General features: G+C 38.9%; 1 protein-coding gene across 1 annotated transcript in view; it reads right to left on the reverse strand.

Annotated features, from left to right (window-relative positions):
• sema4c (sema domain, immunoglobulin domain (Ig), transmembrane domain (TM) and short cytoplasmic domain, (semaphorin) 4C) overlaps positions 1-12,617 on the reverse strand; it is a 58,895-nt gene that overhangs the window by 17,027 nt on the left and 29,251 nt on the right. Inside the window, exon 2 of the mRNA XM_081365898.1 lies at positions 10,081-10,295. Within this exon, the coding sequence (XP_081222024.1) occupies positions 10,081-10,183 (103 nt within the window). The 5' untranslated portion in view covers positions 10,184-10,295. The remainder of the gene's footprint in view (positions 1-10,080; positions 10,296-12,617) is intronic.

Genomic DNA, 12,617 nt, shown 5'->3' on the forward strand with positions numbered 1-12,617 from the left:
CACCCAGCTCCACCTGCCTAGATCTGCTATGGGATTTATGTATGTCTATTTATGAAGCAGCATATCTTACATGCTTATATTCTAACTAAATATATGACAGACAGACATACAGATAGATAGATAGATCAACTTCCTGACACTACTAGTCATTACTAACTGGCATAAGCTGCATGTTAGCTTTGATCTGTGGCTATTTGTCGCAGAATTAAAACAGAAGGTGATATCTTCCGCCTAGGCTTAAGCCAGTGAAGAAGCCACGAGGGGACACCAGTATTCCATGCACCCTTGAACACACAAGATCATTGTGCCTCATCAGATTTACCGTTACCATGGCAGATGGGTGCAGAGTGGAGAGAGGGTTATGATGAGCAAGTGCTCTAGGAGGGGAGAAAAGACACCATAAGTGGTGATGAAGATACTGCCAGGATGGAAGTCAGGAGAGTGTGTGGTTATTAGTTGGAGAGCGCGGCAGCTTGTTAACATATAAGAGGGCTGGATGATCCAAGAGAAGAGGAGAAACAGACTTCCCCCAGGGAGGACGGAGAACATCTGCTAGGATGCAAACAGCCTGGGAGATGTGACAGAGTGCGCACACACACACACACACACACACACACACACACACACACACACACACACACACACACACACACACACACACACGCTCACACTTCTAAATACCTGCATAATTACTCAAATGCCTCTTAGCCAGTCACAGAACAAGTTTTTTGAGCTTTGTGCTGAGTCGAGCAGAGAGTGTCATTTCTAATTATCATTCAGAGAAGATGGCAATTATACACAGTGGGAGAGGACGCACTTACAGATCCCAACCAGAAAGTGGCAACGTTGAGCAAACTGTCCACTGAGGGGGTTCATTGTCTGATTTCGACAAGGAGGTGTTCTGGCTGATGGTATCACAAAAAAATACATAGTGGCAAACCATTCACTTGTGATGTGAACGACAGCTGAGAGGGAAAATTAGAGGTGTGCCAATGTTCAAATTCAGGACAATATGATACGCTGATAATTAATCACATGTTATGTCTGAAAATGATAAAAATCTCTACTACCAAAATATTGTGTTAAGTTAATGAAAAATAAAACGAAAAATAAAATCAACCATTTTGTATGCCTTATTTAAATATTACATAAGGCAAAGTACTAAAATTACTAAAACTAATACTAAAATAAAAAAATTAAAGCTAAATAGATATTTAAAAATGAATAAAACAATTTGCAAATTTATACAAAACTTAAGTCTTATATTATATTCATAATAAGCATACAATAAATATTGTGCATCCCATGGAAAAGGCATCACAACATTATAATGTAAATGTATGATATTTTACAATTAACAATGTCAGTAAATTAGTTTTTTTGAAAAATGTATACCAATTTACACAAGACTTCATGTAATAAATATTGTGCATACCATAGAAAATATGAATAGGATCCCACCAAAAACAAATTGGGCACTGGAAAAAACATGTACTATAATGTATTAGAATATTTGCATTACATATTTTGCTTTGATTTGTGTGTGTGTGTGTGTGTAATATCTATATATTACAAGTGGATGTATACTTTTGAATGACAGTCAAAGGAGAAAGACGGCACATGGTGCAGTTACAGCATCCACCAGTAGGGGCTGATTGCTGATGCTAAACTTGGTTTTGTATGGTTAGCAGTGTTTAATTAAAAAAGTCAAACCAATCAAACTGACCAAGCTGATGTAAAACATGGAATACACAAAGAACAATTTGACCAAAGCCAACAGCAGCATATCTAATGAGAAAAGAGTGAGTCTCTCTATCTACAAGTGAACAGACTAAAAAAGGAACAATCTAAAAATAGATGTCACTTTGAATGGAATCCAGATGTGAGCAACATAAAGGGAACAGAGGTGAACTCTGGGTGTGTGTGTGTGTGTGTGTGTGTGTGTTTGTCTTTGTCCTTCATAAGTTGTGAGCTGGGCCGAATGAGAGAGCAGTGAGCTCTGGTTGAGGGAACCGAGCCGCAGAACTGAAACGAGTCAAGTTGAAGGCTGCAGTTTTCTTCTGATGTTCCTCCACGGCTCCTTACAAAGCAGCTTTGCTATAAATACAGTCCTGCCCTGCTTATAGCTCATAACCACAGCACTCCAAACACACACTCTGCTATTAAAGACCTATTTTAAGGCCTTTGAAGCTTTGACATGGATACAAAAAATGACTTGGAAACACAGAAAATGGACACACACACACTAATTAGGAAGAGAAAAGCGCGTACACTCATATACAGGCTATAAAAACACACCCACGTTCTCTAGGACAAAGACGAGAGGAGCCACCGTCTGATGCGCACACATAACAGTACAATTAAAAAGAAGAGAGGGAACAGAAACACATTAAGAAAGACACAGGTGGCGTGTTTACGCTGACACGCAAACACAAACGGTGCGCTTAAGAGCGTGAGAGAGTGGGCATTTGGGGGGACGAGGGGAAGTGCTGTAATTGCAGTAGATTAGATGAAGGAGTGGTTGGGCAGTCGTTGCTTTGGGAAGGGAAGAAAGGGAGAACGCAACTCAGCAACAGGAAATGGTCAGAACGGATTACCACAACAATAGCCTGAAAAACTCCACTAAAGAGCAGAGAGCGAGCGAGGGAACGTTGACAGAAAGAGTTGTGGAGAAAACAACACAAACAGTATATACATATATGCCTATTTCTATATCCATAGGAAAGGATATCTAACATCTTTAGAATAGCTGGTTTTCCTGGTTAGCAATAAAATGCTTAGCATACAGAGATTTATTATGATTTTTTTTTACATTTTCAACTTTCTTTACTGTGTAATGATGCTGTTTGAGCGTTAAAAAGTCTGCAAAGTTACAAAGTCACTCTGAACTCCCTGAAACACCTCGCTTGTATTCGTACTCGTCACAATATCCCTCATTTAAATAATTACCACCCAGGCATAGGCAAAAAATAAGGAAGAGACCTGATTGAGTGATCAAAATATATGAAAAATAATGTTTATAAAGTACATCGTCAATGTAGAGATGTCACTGCAAGAGGGAGGGGAAGTTTTTTTTGATTAAAGATTATAAGGGCACATGAATAAAAAAATATGATGTGCACAGATAAATCATTTATAATACTGCTGTATTCCAAAAAAAAAAACATTGTCCATTTTTGATATCATGGTGACAGACATCCCAACTTCCTGACAGATGTCACTGGAATATGTGTCTCGGTGACAGCGCTAGAGTGTAAACAGCAAAAAAAGAGACAGGGGAGCGGCCCACGCCTGAAGACTAGCCTATCAGAAACGCTCTCTACATGTGAACCATTTTGCATGTTCATGATTGCTGACATCTGGTTTGCTGACATGTTTTAGATGGGATTTGAAAGGAGGACTTGTGGTTGAATTTCGCAAAATGGTGGGAGTTAGCAAAATAGCTAGCTGAAATTACTTACAGCACTTTTGAGTCAATTATGTTTTTCTTCTGAGAAAAAAACTTAGTATTCTCTGTAAAATCTCATGCTAGTTGCTGGGTTTTGGAAAGTTGTTAGTCAACAGCTGGTCATAATGGCACTAGCTGGTTAGCCAGCTACCATGTTTCAAAAACCAGCTTAACCTTACTTTAAGTCGGAAAGATCAACTTGTAGCTGTTTAAATATATTTGAACAGTTTGACAGTGTTGTTAAAATAAAACTGAAATAAAATTTTATGTAAAACTTTTAAGTTGATTAAAACCGAGCTAAATATAAATATAAAAATATTAAAAATAAAAATGACAAAAGCACATAACAAAATTACTAAAACAAACAAAATGAATGAAATGAAACAAAAATAAAAGCTAATTCACTACTGAATCAATACTATCATAGTGTATAAATAATGCTAAAGGAACACTTGCACCAGCTAATGGCCATCTTGGACTAACTAATGACTATCTTTGATCAGCCAGAAACCAGTTACAATGTTCCAAAACACCAGGAAAGTTTCATAAGAGATCTCAACAATATCACAAGTTACCAAAGTCTGCAATAAATGACATAAGCAAACAACAACAAAAAGTAGCACAGGACTTATATAGTAGGACTTAAATATCTTAAATAATTGATAATTGTCATTTTATAGACAGAGCAAGATTTTTTTGCCAAAACTTCCAAAACATGTTCAATAAGTCCAGGAACATGCATTAGGAACGTCAATAAGGTCAGTTCTGATTTCATGGTGACTTTAAGTCTCCTGAGTTATGAAAAAGCAACATCAGAGCAATGAAACTGTCCTCAGGGCCCAACATGCAGGAATGGCAGAGAGAGCAAAAAAGGTGTGGGCGCTGAAAAATTACAGTATGAGAGTAAAAGAGCAAGGTAGAAATGGGGGAAAAAAAATGCAAGACTGAAAGAAAATGAAAGAGTGAGTGGAAGAGAGTGGATGACGGTAAAAGGGAGAGATGTGTGAAAGGTTGTTGAAATATAGGCCGTCGTTTGACAGACCGGGGGGGGGGGATTGCAGTCGAGAATTGAGCTCACAGCTTGTACCAAGTTTGACCTTTTCATGAAAGTGGCAAGCGCACAAAAAAATAGAAAGACTTTCTTTTTTTTCTGTCCCCTTTAACAAACAGACTCTGGCGCGAACAGTTCTACAAAGGGTATGGAAGACAGATTTATTGAATGAAAAAAGAAACACTTTTACAGACAGTGAGAAGTAGAAGTGCAGGAGAGGGCGTCTGTTAGAGAGGATAAATCAAAGACTGTGTATATCTGTGTGTGGGGAGGAGTTCAGTACAGATAGACGGAAACACGCACACATACACTCGCAGTGGTCCTGTCCGTTTCAGCCGAGGCCGTCATTATGGTAATTGGAGGGTAGAGAGATGTGCTAGGCAGGCAGTCCCTTTCTCTCTCTCTCGGTAGCTTTGCCATCCTCAGCACGTTGGACGTTCCTACTATTCCTCTATAAGTCAGCGGGAGTTTCCTTTGGCCTCCACTGAAATTCGTCTTTAATTTTCTGTTTGACCTGCTCTTGGTCTCTGTTGTTCCAGGACGGCAGTTGTGGAGATCTGCTGTGGAAAGTTATGGGTGGGGCGTGGAAGTGGGCGGGGCATCTGACTCCCCTTTGAACTCTCAGAGCTGTTTTTCAGCATGAAGACAAAATAAGCAAGGCCCTATGAAATCAGTTTTATTTTTTCTCATATTGTGTTTTTTGTTTGTTCCCGAATTCCTTTTTTTCAGTTTACATTTTTCTGGATTCCATTGGAGCCATAGTGGGCAAGTGCTCCGCTGTATGTTGCGTTTGCACTCCGGGCGACCCGAGTTCGAGTCCCGGCTTGAGGTCCTTTCCCAGTCCAATTCCACTCTCTCCTCTCCTGTGATTTCCTGTCTGTCCTCCTACTATCTAAATAAAGGCAAAAAGCCCCAAAATATAAATGTATGGATCCCATTTAATCTAGTTATTTTAAATAATGAAACTTATACAAAATGTATTAAATTTGAACAGAAAAAAAAATTAGGGCCCATTGAAATCTTTTTTATTTATTTAATTTTCAAATTTCATTCAAAATGCATATGTAAAATCTATAGAATTCATAAAAAAAATTATGATTTATTTATTTGTTACAATAATTGGTCCCTATTAAATGTTTAATCTTTTTCAGAAATTCTGTGTTGTCTTTTTTTATTTTTCTGGATTTAAAATTTCTGATTTTTTTTTTTTTAATGTAACTGAATGAAAATTTAACAATTCATTTTATTTTTTGGCAAACAAAGTGCTGCACAACAGATGTTTACTGTTAAAATGGAAACATGGAGGAAAAATTGTTATTACTTTGAGAAGTACATTCTGCTGCACAATAATAACATACTTCTTTCACAATTTCTTTAAGTTAAATAGAACATTGATTTTGACAGTTTGTTGTGAAGACTTCTGGTGAAGTGAACTCTCAAGGTGCGTTCACACCAGGTTTAAATTACTGTAAAATGTATGTACCATAGTGATGCCACAGAAATGCATTATTCCCAGTCCGGGGATGTGAAGAGCTCGAATAGAATGTCTCGTGTTGTCATTTTGGGCCCTATCATACACCTGGCGCAATGTAGCGCCAGACACGACGCAAGTGTCTTTTGCTACTTTCAGCCCGACGCAGTTGTCATTTTCACGTCCTGTGCCATGTTGTTTAAATAGCAAATGCATATGCGCCCATCTGTTCGCCAATGGGCGTGCTGGTCTGAAAACGAGGTGTGTTCAGGCGCATTGTTGGCACGTTGCTATTTTGAGGCAACTGAAATAGACTTCGCCATTGAACAACAAACACCTGGTCTAAAGTCAATGGCGCAGAATAGTTTAGTTATTTAAAGGGCACATTAGTAATATGCACCTATAGGCGGGTCCACAACGCACATACACTCTGTTTATTACACACACAAGGACGCGCAGCAGCACACAAACATGCCAAATATGAAAAATAAAAGGATTACAATGTAAAAGATTGTTATTGTGTACATAAAGATATGGTGGAATCCAGCTTGTCCCATAGATGGTCTGCTTGAGCGCTTTAACCTCGCGCACGAGCAGATCCGTTTGCTCTATGGAGAAGCGTTCAGTTTTTCTGCTTGCAAATTCCGCCATGTAAATAGCAATCCGCCATGGTGCAAGCACATCTGGCTTTTAAAGGGAATGGAAGATGAGACTCTGATTGGTTTATTGCACGTTACACCCAAAACACACTCATTACTCATTTAGAGAATAGGGACAACCCCTTTAGACCATGCGCTGGGTGCGCCGCCGCCTACCATTTCTCCTGTCGTTAAACAAAAGTGGATTCGGACACGCCCTAAGTGCACTTGTGCCGTGTGCTTTAGATCATGCACTTAAAATAGGGCCTTATGAGACTGCGGTAATTTGGACATGGTGTGAACGCAGCATCAGAGCAGCTCTGGACAAAGTTCATGTGTCCACATCCTCATATAGTGAGACGGCAGATGCTGAAAACACCACGAGTCTCACAGATGCTTGATTATGTGTAGTTGATGAAACCTCATCACACATTCACACAGAGACACGTACAGCGCTTTGATAATGAACAAAGGGGGAAAATGAGAATGAAAAGACGTTTAGTTGCAGCCTAAAGACAAGTGTTTGCAATGATTGTGACTCCTCTCTGTCTTTAAGATGCGGATAATTGTGGAGGAGGGGTCTTTAGGGGGTGTGGGTGTGGAAAGTACTGGGTAAATATTATCTCTGCAGCGATCCAGCTCTCCACCTCCAACCACACACACACACACACACACACACACACACACACACACACACACACACACACACACACACACACACACACACACACACACACACACACACACACACACACACACACACACACACACACAAACACACACTACTGCAGCTCTAAATCCCTCAGACTGCCAGTCTAAGCACTCTGCGTGCTCACACACACAAACATTAAAGTGCACTCCGATGCTATGCCTGTTTTTCTGGCTTTCATCCTCCCCGAAAAGCGCATGTGTGCTGTGCAGGCCTACTGTTTATGTGGTTTAGGGCCCAAACGAAGTCACACATGACCTGAAACAGTAGTTAAACACACACTGTAGACACACTGTGTACTTTTCTGTTCTTTCTGGACTTTCTTTGACGTCCCTCTCACTTGCTGTAGCTCAACTAAATCCATTTCCTGTCCATTTAAGGCTGTGTTCCCAGCTGCTACGATCTCTACTGAGGGCTTAAAAGGAGATGCTATCAATTTATGGGTGTACATAAAATCATGAGTACTGCTTAATGTTTATTGTAGCTGTTTTAGATTAAAACAGGAAAAGATTGAGGGGCAAATTGACTAAAGGCTGTGCCCCTTTTGCACGCAGAATTTCAGCAATCTAGTTGAAAGTTGCTAAGCTATAATATTGTGGTGCCAAGAGTATTTAATTTAAGCCAAATCATTCATGTTACACGCCTCCCTCTAAGTATACTACGGTATTATTTTTTTTTTTTTAAAGTTCTCAAAAGTGACAGTAAAACATTTGTAATGTTACAAAAGATTTTCATTTAAAGTAAATGCTGTACTTTTGAACTTTCTATTCTGTAAAGAATCCTGATTAATCCTTGACATCACAGGAATAAATAACATTTTGAATACGTTTAAATAAAAAACAGTTTTTTAGCCCATTCCCAGACATCGTTTTTGCCAGCCAGCACCAGCATTTTTGATCATTTTCATAAAACTTTCATGGCCACCAGAATATTTTGTTGTATGAATATCTGAACATGCAATATATCAACAGAAAGACCCTCTGCTGTTAAACAAAAGTTTACAAAACATTTTTATTCTAGCTTCATGCATTCTTTTTTTATCAACACTTGAATATGGGTTTCATAAAAAAGGCAACATTTTGAGCAAAAAGCGGAGAAAATTGCATTTTTGACAAAAACTACATCCGGATCGTATTCATGAACAATGAACAAAACACAGATGGAGTAGATTGAGTCCATCAACACCCCCAAAGCTTCACAGTCCTATAACTCTTCCTGGGTCGACATTTCATTTGGTAACAATAAGGCAGTTTCGATTTATATGCTATTTTATGTTGATGATCGCATTATTTTACATACGCACCTGCTTACATATGCTATCGCCTTTTTCTGCTTTTTTTTTGCCTGTGTTTTGATCAGGATATTCTGTACTCTTTCAGAAGATGCATAATAGCGCCCCCTACCATATAACAGTGAAAACACGGTAAGCCGGAAAATTCTGTCAATGGCGGGTAAAGAGTTCAATTGTAAAAAATAATAATAATACCATTTAATCAAATAAATATAGACCATAAAAAAATCAACTTGTTCATTTACAAAATGCAGAGCTACCTGGCACAACTGACTGTGATATTGTGCTAAATTGTTATGTTTTATTTTTTTGAGTACATTTTCTATTGATCTTTATAGAAGTAATTCATCAAATGATGGAGAAGAGCATTATGACAGGGCATCCATCCAGACACGCGGTGTAGACTAGTGCACTTTCTGCATTTTAAAGAGCCGATTCAGGTGTCTGTACTGCAGTAATGAAGTGAAGTTTTACAGTCTCAGCATAGTATGCCACATTACCCTAGTCTGTTGCATCCTCCACAACCTTTTATTCAGGACTGGCATGCAAAAAGCGTACAAATTGAAATCAGTGCTAATTTTGAGGGTGTGTCTGTGCCGTTAACCTGATTTCATTGCAAATACAACACAATAATCAATCTCTTAGACAGGTTTTTATTCCATATTGCTGTAAAACCATCTACAAATGACTAAAACAGGACATAACTTACTTGAGAAACAAAATTGTGGAAATAAGCTTCCAGAGTGTTTTCAGTCTGACAGGCAAAATTATTTTTATAACCTCACTGGCAAATTGTTTTTCTCCTACTTTAAGCATAGACCTCATTAAATGTTGTCAGATGTATGCTTAAAAAAATTCAAGAAAAATATTTTGCCAATGAGATAAGAAAAATACACATAATGCAAATGATTTTATCTGAAAACAAATCTTAAAAAAATATGCAATTTTGCTTCTCAGGTAAATGCATTTTTATGGATGCTTAGATGTCTTAAGGATGCTTAGAAGTTTTTCCAGGAATAGGCAAAAATACTGATAAAGAATAATTTTTTTTTTCTAAACAGCACTCTCACCAGGCACAACTCATTCTCACTGAATTCCCTCCAGAGGAAGCGTAAGAGAAAAAGAGAAGTAGAGAGCAGTGAAATAGAAAACTGTAAGGGAGAACAGGCACAAATGAAGTGAGTGCAAATGAATAGGGATGTAAGCTCTTTACAATAAAAGCCTATAAAACCACGCAGTAATGTGATATCTCAGTAAATTCAAAGCAGAAATCACGCCTCTTATCTCAAATCTGCATAGAGAATGAAGGGAGGGGTTGACTGAAGAAAAGAAGAAAGAGACGTACAAATAAAGAAAGTGCCATAAAAATACTGTGAGAAAAAAAAAACGGGAACAGGACAGTGGGCTCATTTGCTGCGCAGTCACCGCTGGGAGGAATCGCTCACAGTTTTGTTTGGTCATTAGATACTCACCATTATATTTAACTGTCTTGCGTGGGATGGGGTTCCAGTTGACGCAAATCCCCTTTTCAAACCCGATCACGAACATCACGAGAAGAACTTTCGCACACCCCATTTCTCTGCTCCCACTCCTTTTATTCTGCTCCACGGAATGCAGATTCAGATTCTGAAGCGAGGGTTCTGATTGGATGACGAGATGTGGAGGCTCCAGATGCGCACAACGGCTCCTGTCAGGGGAGATAAAGAAAACAAAAAAACATAAACAAAAGTGATTACAAGACGAACGCCAACATCCCTAGAGCCTTCTTGTCACTATCCCAAAAGAGCTGGAACTGTTTATGGAGTGAGGAAACACAGTCAGGACAATTTTAATGACATATTTTACACTCTTTCAGAAGGTACAACGATAAATGCATCTTGGCAGAGCACCAGCCAAATTGAGGATGCTTGTCAGAGCAAGACTGCATCAACACAACTCACAATCGTGTCCAATAGAACATGTCGCACATTTAAGAAGGCCTGTTTTTGACAGTCACGGACAAACGAGACGTGCGCTTGTAATTATAATTGGAGTCAGCGTTCTCCTGAATGCATTATGATGATGCCCGAAGCAAGGTTTCAAGGGAAAGAGTGGGAAAAAAAAGGCCTGAGTGGTCCAGTCTGTTCAGCAATAGCCGTTTTCACACGTTTGCTCTAATCATCAACTCACACCTGTTTCTCTCCATTAAAAAGGGAAATTAGGGCCTTGATAATATTTGCTGATTTGAGAGCAAACCCATTGACTTTTAAATGTGCGTCAAATGTCAAATACTGTTTAGCGGTGAAGATAACAATGTAAAGCTCTCTCTCTCTCGGCCTGCACTGTGTTTTATTATTCAGTCTGAAAAGGTTGTGTGAATTTAAATGTTCGCAACGATAAGAAAGTGTGGAGGGGTGGCCTCTTGCCATCATTGGATCGAGATGTGGACCTGTGCGGTAGCAATCTCACGGCCATTGATTTCTGTTTTTCTTTTTTCATTAGCATGAAAGAGAGAGAGAGTCAGATAAGAGAAGTCAGAGATGGTGGCGATTCATTCCAAATGAGTTGTCCGTTATAGAGGGGTTGCAATATAGCAGTTCGATGACTCACATCTCCACTTGCACGCCATTTTTTTATTGGATCGATGCGCCATTGCTTATATCTGTGTTATATCTGGAATGACTGTTGTGACAGGTGCTGTCTACTGGACTTTTAAAAACAGGTGATTGTGCTCTCTCTGCACTTTTTCTTGAACGGCAGTTCCAAACTAAATATGCTATGTTGCTCTCTCCCTGCATATATAAAAAAAAAAAAAAAAAAATCATATAAGATTTATAAACTCTATATGTTTTTAAAATGACTATTCATTTTTAAAATGTGTTGTTATATAATATATAAAATGTAAAGATATTTGTTAGGTATGTTTTAATATTAATTCATTCTGTAAAGATTATTTTACATATTTACAGCATATTATTAAACTTTATATGGCAAGAACAAGGAATTTCAAAACAATTACAGTTTACAGTTACACAAATTCCAAAAGAATAAATGAATAATTCAATATTATATAAAAAAAACATTGTCCTTCTGCCAAAGGACGTGATCTGTGTGAAAATGGACGTATATTCAAAGAGCGTGTTTTGAAACGCACTCCTCCCTAAAGAAAACAAATGTCCGCCGTTTTTTCATGCACGTCCGGAAAAAGGTCAAAGGTTGAGTGATGACCAGCTTTGTGGGTCTAGAACGTTTCCCATCTCCTTCCAATCTGCTCTTGTCTTCCTGTCAATAATAAGCTCTTCTCTAGAACCAATAGCCAATCCCCATGTTCATCATCTAAACTAAAATAAGACCCTATGAACTATGACCTACTGACCCCCGACAGACAGCAGATGTCAAGGCAACAGCATGATGGTGGACTGTGACCATACGGATGCACAAGAGGAAACAACTCCACCCCTCAACATAAACACATCTTTCCAGTGTCTCACTCAAGAGCTTTCCTCCTTCCTTCCATCTCTCGTTCCCCAATCATCCCTCCTTTAATGAAACTTAAACAAAAGCCCTTCGCATGTCAGTGGCCGGTAATTTCCCAACATCCTGCCACTATCTCTACACCATGTCAACGATTGCAGAAACTGACCACTCAACACCAGCTGCTCAACAAATCCTCAAAAAAGAACCTACGTCAAACCCAAACTCTCTTGAAATGTACACTGCATAAACAGAATGATCAGAATAAAAGAAATTTGCCTTCAGCATATGATCTATTTATTTCAGTATAAGATCAGATGGCACTAATCAAAACAGGACGGCATGCTTTCATCCCCTAGAGTAACAGGCAGGGTTCTTTTATAGCCACAGATGCAGGGCAGTAGGTGGTTAGAGGAGCCACCAGCCCTCTCAAGGTCTCTGTACTGGCCCTTAAGTCTTGTTTATGCTTGACGCATTCAGTCTGGCGTGAACCACCGCAGACACGTACATCTCAATGCCACTGAGAGCTGTTTACTCTATATATTTTCCATTGGAT

Source organism: Scardinius erythrophthalmus (genome assembly GCF_964197995.2).
Source record: "Scardinius erythrophthalmus genome assembly, chromosome: 5".
Taxonomy (NCBI): Eukaryota; Metazoa; Chordata; class Actinopteri; order Cypriniformes; family Leuciscidae; genus Scardinius; species Scardinius erythrophthalmus.